General features: G+C 39.6%; 2 protein-coding genes across 3 annotated transcripts; both read right to left on the bottom strand.

The window, feature by feature from the left end:
• Positions 1-214: 214 nt before the first annotated feature.
• LOC115751287 (defensin-like protein 182) lies at positions 215-738 on the bottom strand. The gene is made up of 2 exons (XM_030689121.1): positions 684-738; positions 215-555 (listed from the first exon to the last, which is right to left on the bottom strand). Exons 1-2 carry the CDS (start codon positions 736-738, stop codon positions 215-217), a joined length of 396 nt encoding a protein of 131 aa, XP_030544981.1.
• A 9,010-nt stretch (positions 739-9,748) lies between these two features.
• LOC115751278 (oxysterol-binding protein-related protein 4C-like) lies at positions 9,749-14,752 on the bottom strand. Of its 2 annotated transcripts, XM_030689108.2 has the most exons (6): positions 14,666-14,752; positions 12,698-12,853; positions 11,312-11,557; positions 11,023-11,119; positions 10,475-10,863; positions 9,749-10,330 (listed from the first exon to the last, which is right to left on the bottom strand). In XM_030689108.2, exons 1-6 carry the CDS (start codon positions 14,666-14,668, stop codon positions 10,073-10,075), a joined length of 1,149 nt encoding a protein of 382 aa, XP_030544968.1. In that variant the 5' UTR covers positions 14,669-14,752; the 3' UTR covers positions 9,749-10,072. The 2 variants fall into 2 exon arrangements, with proteins under 2 accessions (XP_030544968.1, XP_048132960.1); XM_048277003.1 differs by lacking the exon at positions 14,666-14,752 and having other exon boundaries at positions 12,666-12,840.
• Between the last annotated feature and the right edge of the window lie 8,635 nt (positions 14,753-23,387).

Below are 23,387 nucleotides of genomic sequence, written 5' to 3'. Positions count from 1 at the left end.
CCACACCAAGGGCTTAAAGCCATTCTTGGGTGAAGCAAGCTCAGATGAGCCTTTTGACGATGTCAAGCCAACATGGAGTCCGTACGGTCTATGGTTTGGACGAAAAGCGACGAGCAATTGAGGCATTTATAATTTCCTTTAAAAAAGATTTTGCACACCAAGTCCACCATGTACGTGTGATCCTTTCTTATTAATAGTGAGAAGGGAAAGAAAATTAGCAAGGGTATTGGCATTGACACAGCCAAGGACCGGCACTGTCATCGCAATATCCTTGGCCGTGACTGAACTTTGTAGCACATCGATCGCTGCAACACTGGTCAGTACACGCCTTGCTGCACAAACCCGCACCTCCATCGCACATTTTCGGTGGTGGCGGCGGCCCAGGGCAATCGTAATAGCAAGTGCAAAGCGGAGGGTTGATTGTGTAGTCGCATGATCCCTGCGAGCCCGGACCGTGACGCGCAGAACACCTTTGCTGGCAGTCGTTGCCCTTTCCACATAGCCCCAGTCCTTCAGAACAAAATGCCTCCACCTTAGGTATCTCTATCACCAAACCTTAAGGAAAGGAAGACATGGTATTAGTGTTAGAACCTTACAATATAAGGGATGGTCGATTTTCCTTTTCACGGCTAACAAATGTTTTTGTCTCACGAAAGGAAATCAGGTAAAGGATGAGAAGTAACCTGCGGATACGAGGAGGACAATGAGAAGGCAACACTTTCGGAAGACTTCGGCCATCGTTGGTTTCCACGGATTTGGCTCTACTTTTTTCTTAGTCCATTAGAACACATTGTACGCATATTTATAGCTATAGCACTATAAACATATAGTTAATATATTAGGGATGAGATCTGTCAGAGATATTGATATAGGATCATAATCTTCCTTGATTTATTGTGATTGTGAGATTGATTGTTTAATTTTTAGTTACCTTAGATAATACACTCAAGGACAACCTACACATAGGCCCTTTGTGTCATCAGTTTGATATAGAAGATATACAGAAATTAACTTTATGCTCCATTCGTAACATGGTATGAGAGCAAGGAGTTCCTGAGTCAAATCTTTCCAAGCCCCTATTTGTCTTTCCAATAAAATATGTCCACGCTTAGCACTAGTCAAAAAAAGATCAGACTTAGTTCTACAATTTATTGGCAGTGGTCCTACAAAATCTCACATGGTATCCTACTCTTTATTGATAGCTGGTTGGCAGTCTTATTTAACTCAGAGTTACCTATCCTAATATTATTTATGCTGTTCACTTTGTAAGTCAATTCATGACCACGTCGCGAACAACTCACTTTGCTGCTATTCTTCGCATACGTCAAGGATACCTTATTTCATGGTCTTCACTTTTTTACCACTCAAAGGAAAATCAAATTATTAATGTCCAAAAGAAAACGCATGCGAAAGATTGGGAAATTTGGATTTCTTCGAGAAATCAAACAGTTACTAACCTATATGCAAGAAATCCTATCATGAAAAATACTATGATGGACATCTATAATGACGTGATAACATGCAAGAAATATCAAGAACATGCAAGAACAACCAAGATTGTTGAGATTCATTCACGATGTTACTATATGTGATGCATGAACAACATAAAATTGACGGTTCAATCTTTTATCTCCAAGATTCGATGCCCCATGTATGACACAATGTTTAAGGCAATGTGCGGTCTAAGGGAACTGTATAAAACCTAAGGATTGACAGTTTATTGTAAAACATGGCATGACACAAAATTGGAATCCGAGCACCAAGTAGAATCACTCAACACTAACTTGTTTAGGATATCACCGAGGTATCACCAACAATGGAGAGTGAGGCCCAGTCACTAGAAAAGGGCGCATTGGTGTAGCTTGATCGTGCACGGTGTTGGCTCAGTCATAACTGTTGTTGGCTCGATGGGCTCTAGAGAGGCGTGCTACTATTGAGTCATAAAGAGCTTTGTATCAAGCTGATATCAAGTCTTAGAAGATGTTGGTGACCGTATCGTCTGAATATGATTGTTTGTCAAAATGAGTGTAGTCGTTAACAAGTTGAGGATGCCACAACAGGAGAACTAGGACATGCCAGAGAATAGTTGATGGCTTTTCAGAGGAACAATGTGTTGGGGCTAATAACCCAAGCTAGAAGAGGGGTTGAATAAGTTGAGTGATGATGGTTTAAAAAATTTCTGCAGAATATTAAAAATCAGCACTCAAGATGGTAATGCAAATAGATCAGCATGTGTGATGCTTGTAAGTAAACAGAGTAAAGTAGGTAGATAACACAATCATAAATACTGGTTCAAATTAAGTCTATGTCGACTCTCATACTATGGTCTTAACGGCAGCTAAATTCCACTAGTAAGTAGCAATGCAAGTTACAATTGGCTAGTACAATTCCCTTCACTTGATAGATCACACTGTCGGGTTAGTTATTATAGCGCTAAACTAAATACTAAGAGTATACCTAATAAGATCTGTGACAATTTCTCACTTTAAAGACAGTAGCAGTATTTCATGTAACTCTACACTTTTCATAACATCACTGGTCATTATATACTGAGGTCTTCAATATGCCCATGGAGACCTTCAGGGACGTTCAGTTAGTCGTTGGAGAGTCATTGGGGGTTCTCTGCCAGTATTGGGATTGCTCCTGTAGTCGCTTCACTGACTAGCACAAGTTTCCCAAAATGGCAGCTGTTGTAGCTGTCTTGTCTTACAAATTTGTCAGCTACTTTTCTGATAGCTAACCTTGTTTATCAGCTACTAAAACCAGAGCTTCAACATCTCTTTTCCGTACCATTTACGATCTCCTTCCCGTGCGTATCTCACTATTATCTGACCCAATGCATCACTAACATGATCTCATGCACACTATCATCGATGCAAATTGTGAGTGACCAGGCTAACCATCTTCAGTGATGATACCAACTGTTTGATAAGCATTGTTGAGATCAATGAACTTTTCCATCTTCATCAATATTAAAAGGCTTCCAAGAGCGTTATCTCGACTAGTACTTCCAAGCTACCATGAGACATCACTCTCATTGATACTTGTTCACCAAATGGTTAGAGATTAGTATCTCGCCTTTATTGAAATGTCAGATTGTAACGCCCCACTTCCCTTACGAGCACGTACATCCATAACACGCCGTAAGTACTATCTCAAAATACTCTTCATGTATGGCGAATGAAATGAAACTTGCAAGCGAGAAGCGAAAGAGAATAAACCCAACTCCAGTTCATCGTCTCAACACATCCACTTAATGAGATGCGGGGAAACTAAAAGACTTTATCCATAAAAAAAATACAAATAAATAAATAAATACAGGTCTGTACAAACGATACCAAAAAAAAACTAACAATATACACAAGCGAGGTCAAGGAGACAAGACGGCAAACCCAAAAATGAAATCACCAAGCCTTAACCTAACACCGTCTCCAACAAAAAGTAGCATCAAAGTCAACCAACGACAGAGACTCTAGAAAGTACTAGTGTCCTCGGCTTGACTCACGTCCTCCTCGGGATCATACTCAGAGAAAGACTCCAACCGCACTTCGGTTGAATCCCCGTCCATCTCGTCATCCTCTGAATCCGAAATCTCTATTACTTCTATATTCTCCTCTCCCACTTGGTTCTTTTTCGGTATATTCCTTGAACCTATAGTGGACGCTTCAACTTCTATCTCATCCCTGGTAGGGTGGTACCAAGAAGGTACAACCCCTTCCGGCACATCTTGGGGCCTTAATTGTTCGGATACGACCCCGTTTACTTTACGAAACCATGCCTCGAACCCATTAGGCTTATAAGATGCTTCAGGCTCATCCACCCAAACCACGGTCGTCCTTCTAATATATACTACATCTCCTCCTTCAGGAAACTCCTCAATATACCTAGTCATTTCTTGGGGTTCACCCAATCGGACAGGCAACATCCTCAATTTCTAGGATCTGAAAAAAAAAAAAAAAAAAAAAAAAAAAAAAGTCCTACGACAGGGTGAGATTTACATCTCGGTAAGGCAAGTCCTATCCCTAGGTTAGACCGACAGTTCATTCGGGTAAAAGCAACATAAGCTCAATGTGCACGATAACGTGATGCATACAACAACCATACAAAGTACATGCATAACGATAAGTATCAATTACTCAATCATGGCAATATATTTCATCACTTTACTTAAGACGGTGCACATAACGAAGCCAAGCCACGCCTTCCTTTCTTTCCACCTTCATTCGATTCAAGCCCGCGTGTGAAACGCCTCAGGCTAGGTTCGCGTACTTACGCATCAGACCGTCTCATTGATAAAACCCACGTAAAACGCCTCGGGATTTCAAATCATCTCGGGCCTGTGTCGATACATCATAATTTCCGTCCCGCGTCACTTACGCATCGGGATGTTGGTCATTTCCACCCCGTGTCTTTACGCATCGGGGTACCACAATTTCTCAAGCATGCCAGCAATTCATCATAATCGTGACTTCAAGTTCAAATATAGCTCACACATAGAGCTAACAATAAAAGGCATGAGAGAACATAAATTTTCAACAAACAAGAGGCAATCAATACATATCAAGGCTATTCAATGTGTCTTTAAGCAATTGGCACAACACGAAATCATATATCAAACAACATCACCGTAATTCACCAAAATTTGCACAATCCTCATTGTATTCACCCAATTGAGCTCAATCGTTCTAGCCAAGGTATAAGAACTTTCTTACCTTAAGCTTAATCAGCAAAACACTTCTTTCCTAGCCCTCAAACACCTTGGCTCCCACAATTTCAAAACAGGGCAGCAAGCAGCCTAGAGAAAATCAATCAATTCATCAATATTCCTTCGCCTAAACACCAAATCATCGATCATACACTTCCTCAACATATCACTCCACACCTTAACATGCCTCAAGGATCAAATTAAATCTCAATTCCATCACAAACAGCCCCCTCTAACTCAATAAGAAAGAAACCGAAACAGGGTACCCCCTGTTCTGTTTCAATCCAGCCCAAACAGTCCACAACTCAACCTAATTCTTCAATTTATCCATCAATATCCTTGCTAAAACCAATTTATATGTATTAAGGGGCCTCACCGAAAATTTTGGCTCAAGGCGACACCGGTTGGTCTTCATTTGGCGCTAATTCCTTCTGATCCGCTATTGGACAGTTTCTGCTCCTTTGAACACAACAGTGGTTCAAGGTCAAGATATCATTCCTTTTTGTCCAAAAATTTACAGCAACATCATATACATGTCTACTAAATGTCACCAAAATTTGAGCTCAAAATTCGTTCGTTTGGTGGTCCAATAAAATACCAACAGCAGTCTACCTCCGGTTGAGTCAATTTCCGGCGACTCGTGGGAGATTGGCCGCCCTGAATTCCACAGTGGCTCAAACGGTGCACTTTCACTTGGAAAATTTCAACAACAGGCTGATCTTCGCAGTGGTAGGTGGCTCACTAGCAGGTTGTCGACGGTTGAAAGGTCGGACGGCCGGGAAGTTGGCGATCAGAACTGGTCAGGGCAGACTGTTTCTGTGCGTGAGGGAGTGAAGGAAGGAGAAAATGGAGGTGATGGTAGTGCTGTTCTGTTCTTGAACGTGAGTATCCAGAAGGTAGAAGGAGAAGATGGCTCATTCTCATCCAAATTCTCTTAGGTGTCAAGCTCATTAATTAAGCACCATGGATTAATGACATTTGTCATTATACATATAATATCACACTTTCCTTCCAATTTTGCCCCTCCAATTTCAGCTGATATAAAGGGAATAATCAAATGACAAGAATGCCCTTGTCCGATTAAAAAAAAAAATAAGGTCGAAGCTCTAGGGGCAAAATCGTCTTTCCACACCCTTCGTCCGAAAATCCAATTTTTCACTGATTTTCATTCCCGACTAGGCGTCGTCCAATACAAACTCTTTTTTTTTTTTTTACAAATCTTCATTTCCATTTTTTTTTTCATTTCTGAGATCCCATTTCGTGATCGATTTCTCGTCGTCCGTAATTTCAATTTATCTCGAACTAATCGGCGGCTTTTGCGGACATTACGCGTATTGACTCTGTGATTCTCATCACACTTAGGAAAATTCAAACCACGGCTATCTTGGTTATCATGAAATCGCAAAGGTCTTTTACTAGCCCCGACGGCCGCGATCGTCATAAATCGATTTAGGGAAATTCGCAAATCATACGTTGGTTATGCGGCATCACCCACGTCCCAATCGTATAACACTAACAATGAATCCTTTAATCGTTCTCGAGTCAACCTCAGCTCTAAATATTCTCTCAACGACCCTTATAGTCAAAATGCTGTTTTCGAATTGAATTTCCTAGATCCACGTATCTCGTCATGCGTTAGCCTTTCCCCTTTGGTTAGTTAACTCGTGATTGATCAGATCCGAGCGAGATATAACTGAAATACTTCAACGGATATCTTACAGTCAAAGATCTCGAAATGACAGGAAAATCGGACCGTCACAAAGATCATCAGTACTAATAACCAGTTTCACTATCTGCATTCGTCATGATAACCATTAATACTAAAGATAGTTTGGTGATCATGAAAATATCATAAAGATGTTTTCCAACTCAATTGATGCGACATGGTTAGCAGACTCCATTTTGTGAAATCCTTGCAATTGCCGCTGGAACGGATTGTATAGGAAATTCTGACCTTGGCAACTGCTCCAATTAACTCCCAACAACTCTTTGCTTCTCAAAAGAGCGTCCAACAAATGGATTGGAGATGTCGATATAAGAAGGATCAGAGAAGCTCAAAAGGGTTGGACTGAAAAATAGAGAAATACTAGCTCTGTTTATTATTCTCTATTCTCGGATAATATTGTTCATTTTTCCATCTAAAAGTTCTCTGTGTGGTGTTTTTGCTATTTGGTAATCGTGTCAAAAACAATGCACAAGTGTGATAGTAGTACTCATGTCCTGATAGTGTGATCTATATTTGACAGGAACAATACGTGTTGATTGTAACTTGGCTTAAAGAAGACTATTAGAATCCAGCCCATTGTTGAGGCTATTAGAATCCGGCGACTTCACCGGAGTTAGCACTTAAATGGTTTTTTTTTTTTAAATAAATTGACACTTAAGTGATCCGAAAAACCATTGCTTTCGTGCCAAATCGGAGAGAAAACGATCACTTAAGTGCCAATTCCGGCGACCTCACCGAAGTTAACACTTAAATATTAGTTTTTCAAAGAAATTGTCACTTAAGTGATCCAAAAAAATATTAACACTAAAGTGAGCGTCATACACAAAAATTGGCACTTCTAGTGTTCTTCTGCCTAAAGAAATTGAAAGAAGATTAGCACTAAATGCAAAAGCTGTTCATTTACTTTCTGAATTTAACAAAATCTCCTCTTATACTTCAGCAAAGGAGATCTGGGATCATCTCCTAGTTACTTTCGAGGGAATTGATGGAGTAAGAGAAACAAAGATGAACATTCTCTTATGCAACTATGAAATGTTCAAGATGAAGTCGGCTGAAAGTGTGACTTAAACATTCACAAAATTCACAGAAATTGAGAATGTCTTGCCAATCGAGGAAAGACCATGAAAATTCAACCAACTATCCATGGATGAGCTGATAGAGACATTAATGTCATGTGAATGTGAGCTGATAAATGAGGAAAACAATAGCAAAGGTAAGAAGATCATACCTTCCAAAGATGATTACGATGTTGCAGGTAATCGAACAATCATCAAAAGATGAAGATGATGAAGATATAGCTCTCCTAACAAGAAGATCTAACAACACGATGAGGGGAAGAAATTTGAGAGGCAAAAGACAAATGAGATCTTCTGAAGACCGCAAATCCTCAAAGACGAAAGATGAGAACAATGGTAAGGACACTGTTTGTATGAAAGCAGAAGACCAAGCCGGAGGTGGATGGACTATCGTGAAAATGACTCGCGAACTTCTCCCAATACAATGGTTTGAACCTTGAGATTCCTTGACCGAGTCTGGTCCTTGCCTTGCCTTTTTCAATGCCAAATTCTTCTCATGCCTTTGCCTCTTTTTTTTTCCAAGGGTTGACAACATTGACTTTAATTTTAACATATTAATTAAGAAAAAAAATAATCGATTGACTATTAGGATACACGTAACATAGACAACAAATAAATACATAACAATTGGTTCTTTCTGGTCCGGTCGATCCGATTCTTCTCTGAAATCGGAAACAAGATCGAAAATCACCAATTCCAATTTTATGGTACCAGGAGCTTGACCAACGTCCCCAGGAACCAACAATCCGATCTGGGCGATTCCCAATTCAGTTCAATCCGTCTTGCTCACTCTTACTTTTTTTTCAATGCCAAATCCTTGTCCCACCACAATATGCAAAGAGACGGCCATAATTTAAAACCCCACGGACACGGCAATCTCAGTTGCGTGTCACTTTCACTCTTAGTCCAAGACACAGAGAGACCATCAAGATTTGCCAAATTTTTCGCACTCCGATCACTCTTGGCTTCATCGTAATCTTTACTCAGTCAAGCAAGCGGCAGTCCCAAGTCAGAAATCCTGCCAAAAATCCCACAAAGAAAGTGTAGAACACGGCTACGACATTGAAGACCTCAAGTCTTCCTATGAGTCTTTTGTCCTAGCACCAACCAAACATGTGTATATATACACACACGAACGCAGCTTAATGACCTCAGTCTCCGTCTGATCTCTATCTTCAATTCACTCAAAGAGAGAGAGAGAGAGAGAGAGAGAGAGAGAGAATTATGGGTGGTTGTTTGTCTAGGAAATCATCAGCTAAAGGGCTGATGAATTATGTACGTGTGGTTCATCTGAACGGCTGCTTGGAGTACTTTGAGCCTCCTGTCACGGCGAGCCAAGTCACTGGCAATGGCAACAAGCTCTCCAGAAATCACTTCCTCTGCACGGCTTCACAGCTTCTCTCCACCACAACAAGCTCCAAGTCCAAGCTCTTGAAGCCCAACGAGATCCTCGAGCCGGGCCTCCTCTACTTCCTCTTGCCCTACTCGGCCCTCCAGGCCGACATCTCCCAGGTGAACCTGGCCGTCCTGGTTGGGAAGCTCAACTCGCAGGCCAAACGCGCCCAGCGCAAGACAGCAGGTCCTCCTAGGACCAGCCTCTCTGAGAGGATCCACGTCTCCAGCCCGATGTGCAGCTCGCCGGCCAGGAGCTACGCCTCCAGCCCCGGCAGGATCAATTCTTCCCCAAGCAGGAGTCCTGTTCGGTCTCTCGCGGCCGAGACCGACGTCGCAGTGTACGGCGCACAGAGGTCTAGTGGGGCCCGGTCATGGAGGCCAAATTTGGACCCGATAAGGGAGAAGTCGTTCAATAGGAGGAGCGAATCGGATTTGCAGGAGCCAAATTCGGAGACAGTGAAGTAATTGTACTTTCCAGTATCTAATCAAATCAAGTAAGAGAAAAGAAAAGTTTTCTACAGCCATGCTCCATAGGCTGGCTACTATATAACCTCCTTCATGCTTCTACATGTTCAATTTCGCTCGGCTCAGGCTGGCTCATCTCTTTGTCACTTAAATTCGTCACGAATCGGTCTCTTGTCGCCCAAGTTCATCCGAAAAAACAGAGTTGAACTATGAACTCGGGCGATCTGCTGTAACAATTAGAGTTGCTAGCTCTCTTGGGTGCCTAGCATTTCTTACCAATCTGCAGGAAGAGAGCTCTTCTCTGCACATCTTCGAATGGTTAGGAATGATGGACAATACCAAAACTATCAGATATGGATCTTGTGACATGTTCAGTGCCAATCACTGCTCAAAGCCACAATCAATCTTTCAATGAAGTGTCAGACCAAGACGATAATCTCCCTGTTACACTTAATGGAGCCTTCAATCATTCCACAAACAAGCGAAATAGGGCAACTGTAGCCGTTATGCGTCCGTCCTTTAACCCCTTCTAACATAGAACTTTGGAGCTGCTTTGCTGTGTATGTATACCAAATTTTCCAGGAAGAACGAATTTATGATCACTGAAGCCAGTTTTGGGCCCTTAACTTGTAAGAACCCGACATATACATGAATTATGAACTTCGAGGCATACACCGAAAGAAACTTGTCTAGTTCCTGAGCTTATCAATCAAATGGAACATGTATAGGCGCTGAAGGCACCGATTTCTGAATAGGCGTGCAATCCCACCCGTTTTCCTTGTTACAAGACACAGTGAAATGCTTCGGAATCCACGTTTCTCCTCTCGAATCTCTTTCCCTTTTGAGCTCCCTCTGCTCTTCTTCTATGGATTTCTTCGTTTCTCTTGCCTTGTCCCAATCTTTGCTCAGAATCCCCCGGCTAACTTCGCTCCAAACCACGGCCGATTCGCTCCACAAAACACCCTAATAAAGGTTGCTCAACACAATCAGAAATGCACTTAAACCCGTGTGACAAATTGAAACCATCCGTGCATGCTCATAGAGTATTCAAATAGTCTTCAAAAACAGGTTTTGAGAATAGAGATATGGTGGTAAGGTTTCAATTACCCCTGAGTCTTTAACTTGAGGAGTCTTTAACCCAGAAATTGTCTCCGCAGCATTGTATATCACTTTTTGTTCCCCATTTCTGACGTCCTTTGCCGTCACAGTACTATCCCAGTGCCCATCGACTTCATATAACGTCTTCAGCGATGATAGATCAATAATCTTCCCTTTGATAGATCGGCGGTTCCTGCCAATCAAGGAAGGGGCTCTGTAACACAACTCAGCTCCAAGGCCCGTCTCCTGGCAAGTGATCCGGACATTGCCAACCCAATCAACTCCAGGCACTGGCAAGAACCTGATCAAGAGCTTCGGTGCGTTCATCACATAAGTCTCTCCTAAAGCAAGGAGCTTAAGTTGCCTTTTTCCATGCACCTCTGTTTCAACCGACGTACCTAAATCGTATTTTAACCCCGAGATTAACAAAGCTATGTGAGTCTATTTTAGTCTAAGGATTGGAAGCACTGTAGTCAAAGAATGATGAAATATCTGGCAAAATCAGAAATCAATTAATAGTACGAAGAAGCAGTAAGTGAAGATCAAGAACCCCATACCGTAGAATCTAGGGACAGGATGTTGACACCAGATCACCTCAAGCTCTTCTCTGTCATCTGTTGCATGGAGAGCAGAGACGGGTGGGTGATGTGAAACCTGCGACCAAAGAAGCTCAACCCATCAGTCGGCAGCGACATTGTCAAGTTGTCAGACTAATTGGGATTTATGGCTTTATTGAAGACAAATTAGATCGAAATGACGGACTTTGCACTATGTTTTTTCCTTGTGCAACTAGTAAAACTATGCAAAAACAGCTTTACATGAACGTTGTAGAAGAAGCCGACTCACCTGTTCAAGAAGAACATTGAGGTTTCCCCTGGAGACATGGTGGGTCTCGCCCAGAATGGGGTTGTAAGGGGCGACGCCAAAGATCAAAGGCCGCATGGCCGAGATGCTCCACGCCACGACTGAAGTCAGTCTCTCCAGCGGACTCTCAGCCCTGCAGCACCGGCGCAACACATCCTCTCTGGTGCTGTACACCGACTCCCCAAAACATTGGAGCTGCGACTTAGGAATGTTGAAGAGAGGAGGCAACTGCAATCGATAAAAATAACCCACAACCTTATCAATGCAATGCCCCAACTGACTAAAAACTGTAGTTTTAGCAAAATACATCAGTGTTCCTTGACCAGGTGCAATTCCTATACGTCCTGCGACAACCGAATCCCATCGGTGCCTTCAAAAAGCAGGAGACTATTGTACGAAATCATCTAGTGACTTGATACAAGCTCAACTAGTCATATGTAAAGGTACTATGAGCAGGGTTCGGCACCTATACTCATGTAGATTCAGCAACATTCATCCTAGAGATGCTTCTAACGTCAATAAGTACACAAGCCAGAAAAATTTGCGGCGATTACAAGAAACAACAGAGAGATCTAATGTTTAGGCGCCGACCTGCTACAATTCCACAATCTTATGTTTGGTGAGACCATGATTTTACATGTTCAAAAAGGATCACAAAGCTCGTAATCAATAGGGTGATGTTGGTACAGGAGGGTGAAAGAACTTGGCAGATACTTGAAGACGTTATCATGAGCTTATCACCAATATATGTAACCGAAAAAAACTTGCATATTGAAATCCAAATTATAAACTAAAATACATAAATATATATGTGATATTTCAGGCTCCATTGGTTTTACAGAAAATAGATAATTAGGATAATATCTACCTCAAAATGATCACTTATATCTCTCACAAAAATGAATAAACAAAAAAATTCATCGTCCACAAAATATTGAGATATAAATTGTTGTCCAAAATGAAAATATTCCTCGTCGGCTAATTCTATCAAGCAATATAAGCCATCATCTTTAGAAAAATATTTTATGAATCATTCATTTTTCGTGAAATAAAAAGAATTCTCAAGTTAAATTTTATTACTCTGCGTATTATTAACTAATAAGAAATAAAAAAACACATAAGTCAATCTATATAAATCCTATCTTAATCCCATCAGATTGTGCATAACTTAAAAGGTGGAAGCAACTAAAGTCTTAATGGAAATAACGCACGTTAAATTTTGTTAAGAGAGGTGGAGTCATCATTTATTTTTAATCTCTTTCGTATGCGGCCCCTCTTTTTGAACAGACGATGCGCAGGGTGAGGTGAGATGTTACTGCATGCGCAGGGTCTGCGCATCTGAGCCGTTCATCTGAGAGTGGGACTTGCCTGAAAGTTGGTGAGATCTGATCCGGACCGTACGTTCCTCAAGAGGCCGAGGATGCGTTGTAGGAGATTGGGAGCTCTATAATCCACTTGCAACTCGCCGTCGAGCGATAACGGCGCCGTTAGGACGGCGGTCCTGTCGTTGTCTCTCTGGTTGACCTGCCGCAATGGCAATTTGCATGAACAGTGGATTACATCATTTATAAGCTAAAGTTCAAGAGAGGAACCATATTGAGAAAAAATACCAAACTTTCTTCTCAATTCTACTCTGAACCGCGGAAATAAATTTTATATTTTGTCAATTCCGCCCGATTATAGTAAATTAAAATGATTTCGACTAGGAGCTTTAAAGTTAACCTTTCATCTGTGCCAGCTTTGTGAAAAACAAATTCAAAACTTTTAGAACTAAAAAAAATTTGCTAATTTGTTGATTTTTTTTTCCCAAAAAAAAGTCTAATTAACCGTCGATACCACCAAATCCAACTTTGAAACTTTAAGACCGGAGACAAAATCCGAGAGCAGTTAATTTTACTTTTGCCTTTGGGGTTTTTTTTTTTTTTTTTTTTTTTATGTTCAAGACAAGGAGCAGGTGGGAAAGCAACTTGGACAGGATCTACCAAAAATTGAGGTACCCCGGGTCAAAGTTTGTCCAAACAGAAGAAAGCAAAACGAGAGCGCTTTCTTCCCCCAATGAAAAAAGAGAAGTTGGGGTTGGCAACTTCGCAAACCACACGAGTCCATTCGGCACAGCGATGGGGCCTTAATTATGTCAGTGATTAACTCGAGTAGGACGTGATTGATCCAATAAAATATCGTCCTCCACAAAATTACGATGGGGATTAAAACGAAATAAAGAAATTGCCGACACCACTCTTGATGTCGTAGTTTATTTCCGCGATACCCCCCCCGGAAAACAAGGACATTTAGAACCAGCCAATGCGGCCGTGTGTTAGGTTGGGCCATTTGGCAGTAATGTCCCGTCGTAAACGAGTTGCGTCTATTGAATCACATAACATAAGCACACGGAAACAAATAAAATTATGACTAGAAATTTTGAACAGTTGAAAATTAAACGTCCGACGAAAATGGCCAAGTGCGAGTGAAAAAAGCGGTTTCCTAAATTTATCAATTAAAGTGAAGTGACGAACCGTGCATAGGCATATAGAATAAATGTCCATCACGAGGAAATTTCAATGTATCGAAAATTAACGACACTATTTCCCAAGATTCATGAAAGAAAAACACAGGCCTCGCCTAGATCGAATCCTCGATCGAAATTTTCAAGAAAGTGCGTGCAAGCGTGGGTGAGTCCCAAAAAGAAAAAAAACATCATGGATGCTCCGCCGAGCCGACCGTTTGACGTCATTTTCCCAATTCAAGACACGTCGAAAGCATCAAGATTTCAGGTGGCTCTGACACCAAAATAGACGACGAAAATTCCCAAGTGCAAAAGGAAAAAAAAAACGTAAAAAGAAAAAAGAGAAGAGAATATTTTTATTTTTTTTTATTTTTTATTTTAAGCTAGCTAGCCCTCGTGTCCCGACCGAGCCAACCCAGGAACTCCAAAAGGAAAGAAAACCAAGCGAAGCGAGATCAATCCAACAGTCGTTCCGCGTGAGGCGCGTCCGCAATATTCGTCTCGATCTCAAAGCAAAAGAAATACGAGAAAAGAAAAGGAGATGCGAACGTCCGGCGGAAAAAGATAAGAATTCCAGCACCCAAGAAACCCCCCCCAAAAAAAAAAAAAAAACATAAAGAAAGACGTAAATTGTCGTCGCCGGAAAAAAAAAAGAAGAGGAAATCGGAATCCGACGTCGAACAGCTAAACGCGTACGCGTACCGGCGACGGAGAGAGATTTACACGCGTCGTCGTCTCGATCGGGAAAGGCGTTCCGACCAGAAAAAGGCGAAACCTAAAACCTTTGCTGAACTTAGAGAGAGAGAGAGAGAGAGAGAGGAGAGAGAAAGTACCATGGGAAGTGACTGTGAGGGAGGATGGTCCAGGTCTCGGCGGTGGCGGAGAGGGAAGAGAAGGCCACGAAGAAGAAGAGCGGCGAGTAAGAGAGAGAGAGAGAGAGAGGGGGAGTTAGGTCGCACTTGCCGTCCGCTTTCTTTGTTCCCACTCTTTTATTGTGTTACACTTCCCGATTTTTGCTTTTCCTTCTTCTTGGACCGAACAACCACGTATGAAGACAACAACGTGGAGAGGGACTTTGTCCCCATGTATATATCATCTTCATCAATTCGGAGCAGTGGGCTCGGCCACCTCTGCTGGCCATGCCCGCCCTCGCCACCTGGTTCTCCGCATTTTGCCTTTTTTATTTATTTTTTTTTCTTTTTTTGTTAAATTTTTAAGCTTTTTTTTTTCAATTTATTTTAAATAGAATTTTCCATTTTATCTTTTTATTTTTTAAAAAAAATATGTGATTTAAATAAAAATTGTATTACAAATCGAATTTGAACCAAAACCGACGTCGTTTTAGCCCCGTCATTACCACGTATGAGAGAGAAAATATTTAAAAAAAATCGAAGTTAATAGAAAGGCTCGTTTATACCAATTTGAAAAATTTTAGGACTTGATTACACTTACAAGAATCGTTTTTCCTTTCCTTAACTAACTACACCGACTCCTCACGTGCTAAGCACGTGTGCCTCCAAGCTCATATCTCATTGAACTTAAGCCTAAATTGAAACGATGAAGTATCTGTAAATACAAGAATCGCTTTGTTTTGATGCTGAGATAGATCCGTTTTCTTTTTCTTTTTTCTTTTTTCTTTTTATGAGAGCGTGCTTATCAAAACAGTTTGTGTTTTATTATTTTACTTTACTGTTTGGAATTTGCTTTGTTTTGAACCTCTCATGTATCATCCTAAGATATGAATAAAATATTTACTCTATAATACAAGTTTGCATCGACAAAAGAGAAACAATGCCTTTAAAAGGCATGGGAGGATTGATTGTCGCTCATGTTCGATGATTGTTGCTTCACATGACTCCTCGAAAGGATGGTTAAAATTCCTAGAAGATTTTTTTCAGCCACTAGTTAAATACAAGGTTTCAGATTGTTTCATCGTTTATGATCTCTCTCCGGTAGTGTATGGAAAAGCACCATCAAAAAGAAAGTATTCGCCCCGACTTTCTTTGTTTTAGCTACACAAGATAAGCTACCACAATCTCTCCCAGCGATCACCTCGAGAAAGTTAATGAAACCAATCTGCTATGTCTGACTGTCAATGTCCTCCCCATTTAAAGTTTTTGTGGTCATGAGTCCATTCGGATACCTAAATTCTTTTAGGATGATTGTCTTTCTTTGGGCCCAAAAGAATTCATGTTTTCAAATAATAAATTCACCTTCCAGATAGCTGCAACTATACATGATCAATGAAATATTCAATGCTATCACATCGCATTGAGGTCTAAGATTATTTCGTGAAATCGATCTACTATGTCTGCTTGTCCTTGTCCTTCCCATTTAAAGTCTTTGTGGTTACGAGTCCGTTCGGATACCTAAATTCTTGTTGGATGGTTATCTTTCCTTTGGCCCCAAAGGTTTGATGATTTCAAATAATCAATTCACCTCCTAAATTGTTGCAACTGTACATGATCAATAAATTATTCAATGCTATCACATCGCGTTGAGGTCTAAGATATTTTCGTATGAGTGGTAACTCGAAAAGGTTTTTCTTTTTTTCTTTTTTCCTTTTTGTGGCAAAGAAGCTCACTTTAGTCGTGTAAATGTGAATACCATGAATATATTCCAGGAATTATTAGGGACAATCTATTCCACACGATTGTGTCCTCTCTCTTTGTTAGGAGATGTCGAGTGAAAAATTAAGATATGCCATATTGTAAACATGAATTGTGTTGCTCTCGGTGCTCAATTTAGTGGGTCAACGAGAGCAAACAAGACAGGAAAATTGTCTAGACTATTGTACTTTTGCAGTCATGAACCTTTTAATTTTGTTAATTGAGTCCAAAACCATTTCACATTTTGTTAATTAAGTTCATCCGGCCAATTTTGATCGAAAATCGCTGACGCAGATGCCGACCATTCTACATGGCCCGGCCAACATGATATGGACAACTTTTAATAATATCTAAATATTATTTTGATTTTTTTTTCTTTTTCTTTTTTTTTCTTTATTTTCTTTCCCTTTTTCTTTTTGAGTTCCAAGTGGCAACAGGGCTGCTAGCCACTGGGCAAGGGCTAGCAAAGCCCGCTGGCCGCAGGCGAGGGCCTGGGCGAGAGCATATTTCCCGACCGTCAACTATTGAAGAAAAATAGCACGTCAGCTTTGGTGTTTACTCTTTTATAGACGACCTGCAGCTATTCTAATCAAATGAAAGGAATCTCGGTAGGTGTACTAGTGAAGGAAGTTGTGTCTGCAATCCCAAAGCAAACTCCGGCAAATGTGTTTTGCATGATCGATGAGGCGTGTACAACTAGGAAACGTAATTTGCCTTTGTTCACGAGGATTACAAGTTGAGGGTTAAATTTGACAAAATTTAAATAGTTTAAAACTGAATTGACATCCACAGAATAAGTTTATGACTAATTAGACAATGTCCTCCAAAATTTACACTCATGGTCCAATTCAAGTTAGCCATCCACGTGGTGTCTAGTATTCCCCGGTAAAATGCACATCCAAAGTCACAATAATGCTACTTCAAAATAAAATCAATTAATCCAAAGACCGAAGTCTTTAAACCTGGACACTATCCCTAGTTATATCCAAAACCTCCATAGGAAATCCTAAAATCTTATCTCTTAAATGGAAACTGCAAATATGAATCCCCAAAACTCTAAAACCCCGACACAACTCTTGACCATCATGTCTCTTTTTCTTGGTACTTTAGGTTATATTAGTGGTGATAGAGCTTTCCTTGCTTTGATTCTCTTACGAGAATCATTTTCCTTTCCTTAACTAACTACACCGACTCCTCACATGCTAAGCACGTGTGCTTGCCTCCAAGCTGATTTCTCATTGAACTTAAGCCTAAACGACATATGCATCATTAATTGAAACAACGACATATCCGTAACTACAAGAATCGTTTTGTTTTGATGTTGAGACAGATCCGTTTCCTTTTTCTTTTTCTTTTTCTTTTTCTTTTTTAATGAGAGCTCGCTTACCAAAACAATTTGTGCTTTATTATACTACTTTATTGTTTGGAATTTGCTTTGTTTTGAACCTCTCATGTATCATCCTAAGATATGAATAAAATATTTACTCCACAATACAAGTTTGCATCGACAAAAAGGAAACAATGCCTTTAAAAGGCATGGGAGGATTGACTATCGTTCATGCTCGATGATTATTGCTTCACATGACTCCTCCAAAAGTTGATTAAAATTCCTAGGAGACTTTTTTCAGCCACCGGTTAAATACAAGGTTTCAGAATGTTTCATCGTTTATGATCTTTCTCTGGTAGTGTATGGAAAAGCATCATCAATACGAAAGTATTCACCCCGACTTTCTTTGTTTTAGTTACACAAAATAAGCTACCACAATCTCTCCCGGTGATCACCTCGAGAAAGTTCATGAAACCAATCTACTATGTCTGCCTTTCAATGTCCTCCCCACTTAAAGTCTTTGTGGTTACGAGTCTGTTCGGATACCTAAATTCTTGTACAATGATTATCTTTCTTTGGGCCCAAAAGGCTTCATGATTTCAAATGGGCAATTCACCTTCTAAATAGCTACAACGGTACATTATCAATGAATTATTCAATGCTATCACATCGCGTTGAGGTCTAAGATAATTTCGTACGAGTGGTAACTCGCAAAGGTTTTCCTTTTTTTTTTTTTTTTTTTTTTTATGTGGCAAAGAAGCTCACTTTAGTTGTGTGGGCAATGATGGCTGACATCTCCAACAGCTCTTGTACAATTGAAGGTTTGTTGTTACTCTGGGCTATCGTTAGCACGATATTGTCCGATGCGGTTGCCACTTGCAAATGTCTTGATGTCTGTAAAACGCGTCGGGTTAGTTCGACTTCTCATTAAGACTTGTTTACAAATAAAAACAGTCCTAAATATGAACGACATAAGATCGAATATACACGTCGCGGCCTAATATAATGAGAATTGACTAAATTCCATCGAATGTACACGTCGCGGCCTAGTGTTCGCCCCGACTTACTTTGTTTTAGCTACACAAGATAAGCTACCACAATTTCTCCCGGTGGTCACTCGAGAAAGTTCATGAAACCGATCTACTATGTCTGCTTGTCATTGTCTGATCCATTTAAAGTCTGTGTGGTTACGAGTTCGTTCGGATGCCTAAATTCTTGTAGGATGATTATCTTTCATTTGACCCAAAAGGCTTAACGATTTCAAATAATCAATTCACCTCCTAAATTGCTGCAACTCTACATGATCAATGAATTATTCAATGCTATCACATCGCGTTGAGGTCTAAGATATTTTCGTATGAGTGGTAACTCGCAAAACTTTTTTTTTTTTTTTTTGTGTGGCAAAGAAGCTCACTTTAGTTGTGTAAATGTGAATTTTGTACCATGAATATATTCTAGGAATTATTAGGGACAATCTATTCCACACGATTGTGTCCTCTCTCTTTCTTAGGAGATGTGGAGTGAAAAATCGAGATATGCCATATTGTAAACATGAATCATGTTCCTCTCATTGCTTAATTTAGTGGGTCAATGAGAGCAGACAAGACAGGAAAATTGTCCAAAAAGTTTTAAAACTATTGTACTTTCGCAGTCATGAACCTTTTAATTTTTTCAATTGAATCATAAATCATTTCACATTTTGCTAATTAAGTCCATCCGGCCAATTTTGATTGGAAATCGCTAACGGGGATGCTGACCGTTCTACATAGCCCGGCCAACATGATGTGGACAACTTTTAATACTATCTAAATATTATTTCGATTGTTTATTTTCTTTTTCTTTTTCCTTTTTTTCTTTATTTTCTTTCCCTTTTTCTTTTTGGGTTCAAAGTGGCAACAGGGCTACTAACCACGGGGCAAGGGCCTAGGTGAGAACATATTTCCCGACCGTCGACTATTGAAGAAAAATAGCACGTCAACTTTGGTGTTTACTCTTTTATAGAGGACCTGCAGCTGTACTAATGAAATGAAAGGAATCTCGATAGGTGTACTAGTGAAGGAAGTTGTGTCTGCAATCCCAAAGTAAACTCTGGCAAATGCGTTTCGCATGATCGATGAGGCGTGTACAACTAGGAAACGTAATTTGCCTTTGCTCACGAAGATTACAAGTTGAGGGTTAAATTTGACAAAATTTAAATAGTTTAAAATTGATTGACATCCACATAATAAATTTATGACTAATTAGACAATATCCCCCAATGTTTACACTCATGGTCCAGTTCAAGTTAGCCATCCATGTGGTGTCTAGTACTCCCCGGTAAAATGCACATCCAAAGTCACAATAATGCTACTTCAAAATAAAATCAATTAATCCAAAGACCAAAGTCTTTAAACCTGGACACTATCCCTAGTTATATCCAAAACCTCCATAGGAAATCCTAAAATCTTAACCCTTAAATGGAAACCGCAAATATGAATCCCCAAAACTCTAAAACCCCGACACAACTCTTGACCATCATGTCTCTTTTTCTTGGTACTTTAGGTTATATTAGTGGTGATAGAGCTTTCCTTGCTTTGATTCTCTTACGAGAATCATTTTACTTTCCTTAAATAACTACACCGACTCCTCACATGCTAAGCACGTGTGCTTGCCTCCAAGCTGATTTCTCATTGAACTTAAGCCTAAACGACATATGCATCATTAATTGAAACGACATATCTGTAAATACAAGAATCGTTTTGTTTTGATGTTGAGACAGATCCGTTTCCTTTTTCTTTTTCTTTTTCTTTTTCTTTTTCTTTTTCTTTTTCTTTTTTAATGAGAGCTCGCTTACCAAAACAATTTGTGCTTTATTATACTACTTTATTGTTTGGAATTTGCTTTGTTTTGAACCTATCATGTATCATCCTAAGATATGAAATAAAATATTTACTCCACAATACAAGTTTGCATCGACAAAAAGGAAGCAATGCCTTTAAAAGGCATGGGAGGATTGACTATCGTTCATGCTCGATGATTGTTGCTTCACATGACTCCTCCAAAAGTTGGTTAAAATTCCTAGGAGACTTTTTTCAGCCACCAGTTAAATACAAGGTTTCAGAATGTTTCATCGTTTATGATCTTTCTCCGGTAGTGTATGGAAAAGCATCATCAATACGAAAGTACTCGCCCCGACTTTCTTTGTTTTAGCTACACAAGATAAGCTACCACAATCTCTCCCGGCGCTCACCTCGAGAAAGTTCATGAAACCGATCTACTATGTCTGCTTGTCATTGTCCTCCCCATTTAAAGTCTTTGTGGTTACGAGTCCGTTCGGATAACTAAATTCTTGTACAATGATTATCTTTCTTTGGGCCCAACAGGCTTCATGATTTCAAATAATCAATTCACCTTCTAAATAGTTGCAACTGTACATGATCAATGAATTATTCAATGCTATCACATCGCGTTGAGGTCTAAGATAATTTCGTACGAGTGGTAACTCGCAAAGGTTTTCCCTTTTTTTTTTCTTTTTTTATGTGGCAAAGAAGCTCACTTTAGTTGTGTGGGCAATGATGGCTGACATCTCCAACCCAGCTCTTGTACAATTGAAGGTTTGTTGTTACCCTGGGCTATCGTTAGCACGATATTGTCCGATGCGGTTGCCACTTGCAAATGTCTTGATGGCTGTAAAACGCGTCGACTTAGTTCGACATCTCATTAAGACTTATTTACAAATAAAAACAGTCCTAAATATGAACGACATAAGATCGAATATACACGTCGCGGCCTAAGATAATGAGAATTGACTAAATTCCATTGAATTATACACATCGCGGCCTAGTATTCGCCCCGACTTTCTTTGTTTTAGCTATACAAGATAAGCTACCACAATCTCTCCTGGCGCTTGTCACGACCTAAACTTAGGCTAACGGATTATTAGGTTAATTAAATCAACTAACCTAATTCGGACCCTCCCAAGTCCTACCGAATCTCAACTTAGGTTTATTCATGAGAAAATATTTAATCGGAGCCGCCACTAATCATTTACGGTAGGTTGATTAGAAACCTATATAAAATACGGGAGAACAATTTTATCTCTATGAACCAGAGATAATGAGTTCGGTGACTTGGTTACGCTAATTGAAAAATTAACGCCCTTTCGGTACCAATTTCATGAAAAAGCCTTTCCGATTGATTGATGTGAATTCGATGATTAATTGGAAAAATGTGACATGAAGACCATATATTGAGCGCCTAGAGGATGATTTTTTTTTTGGTATTTTCGGCAATAAAAGAAAACATTCAAAAGCAATCAAAAATCTGAACAAAAATAAACAAAAATACCCATAATATACATTTTAGTTTCCGATTTTTAGAAAATCCTCTCATTCCCAAAGATCCGGGCTAGAGCGAGATTTTATCCGCTACATCCTCGAGGATTCGAACCGGTGTGCGGATATGTGTATAGAAAAACAACATCCCTTCTCGCCAAAGGGCGTAACACGAATTTCTATACTAAATCACATCCCATTCCATGAGATCGTGGCTAAAGCGTGTGATATATTTTTTCCGACGGGTCTAGGCACATAGGGGAGCATATATTATGGGCATGTTTGTTTAAAATTGTGCAAATTTTATAACAAATCAAAAACAAACAGCACGACAAAAATAAAATAAAAATGAGTCAATTTATTTTGGATATTTTGAAAATATGAGAGGGGTGGCCAAAATTATGAGATTGGGGAATTACCTTTCCTCATTCAAAATTTGATCCAATCTAATTTGAGAAGATTATCTTTAAGGATCGGAAAATTTAGTTTCAGATAATTCTCAAAAAAGGGATAGACATCCAATCCAATCTCTAATCGAATATGTTCAAATAAAATTGCAAGAGATAAAACAATTCAAACACAAGATAAACAATCCAACCAACTCATGTGCTAAGGATAAATATTCAAAGCAAAGTTCTTCCACAACAACCAGATATTATCCAATTAAGCACAATACTTATCCATAACACAGAATTATTATTAGATAACCAAAGAAAAAGCCAATTCAACCAACATAGGATAAGATTCAAAGCAAAGAGGTTATCCACAATGTGCAATTCGGCCAGAGAGGTACACGTGTGCTGGAAATCAACTCTTGTTCCACAAAGATTCCTATCCTTTTCAATTTGTCCAATTTGATCCGAAAATTGTTGAATAAAATCCGAGAAAAGATTTTTCAAATCAATTCAGTCAATTCCCAAAGGTGTGCATGTAATTCAACCAATTTCATGATCAAATTAGTCTTGTTAAAAAAATTCAGATTTTTAGTACAACAAGAGTCAACTTTCGGTTTTAGCATAGGATTGATTAAAAAAAACTTGAATTTTTCATCTTTAATTGCAAAATCAACGTGTTCAAAGATGCCTAAGAGCAACAATGCAAGTTATCAAGCTAACAAGCATGATTTAACATGATTTAGCAATCAAAAGTTGAAGGTTTTTACCTTTTCCAAGCCAAAATTCCAGCACGCTCGACCTGGGGATTTTCGCTCAATATTGCGCCTTTTTGTGCTCAATCCGCTACTAAAACACTCCCAAAAGATCTACCACAAGTAACAATAAGGTTAAACCTTCAAATAACATCAAAA

Source organism: Rhodamnia argentea, chromosome 4 (genome assembly GCF_020921035.1).
Source record: "Rhodamnia argentea isolate NSW1041297 chromosome 4, ASM2092103v1, whole genome shotgun sequence".
Lineage (NCBI taxonomy): Eukaryota > Viridiplantae > Streptophyta > Magnoliopsida > Myrtales > Myrtaceae > Rhodamnia > Rhodamnia argentea.
Note: the sequence above shows the minus strand (reverse complement) of the source record. Positions and strands in the feature narration are given on the sequence as shown.

Excerpts from the sequence above, each read along its gene's own strand:
- LOC115751287 (XM_030689121.1), bottom strand. The coding sequence starts at position 738 with ATGGCCGAAGTCTTCCGAAAGTGTTGCCTTCTCATTGTCCTCCTCGTA. Across the intron at positions 556-683 it reads TGTCCTCCTCGTATCCGCAG|GTTTGGTGATAGAGATACCT; the intron begins GTTACTTCTCAT and ends CCTTTCCTTAAG.
- LOC115751278 (XM_030689108.2), bottom strand. Across the intron at positions 10,864-11,022 it reads TCCTGTCCCTAGATTCTACG|GTACGTCGGTTGAAACAGAG; the intron begins GTATGGGGTTCT and ends AATACGATTTAG. Across the intron at positions 10,331-10,474 it reads CTCAAGTTAAAGACTCAGGG|GGTGTTTTGTGGAGCGAATC; the intron begins GTAATTGAAACC and ends AACCTTTATTAG.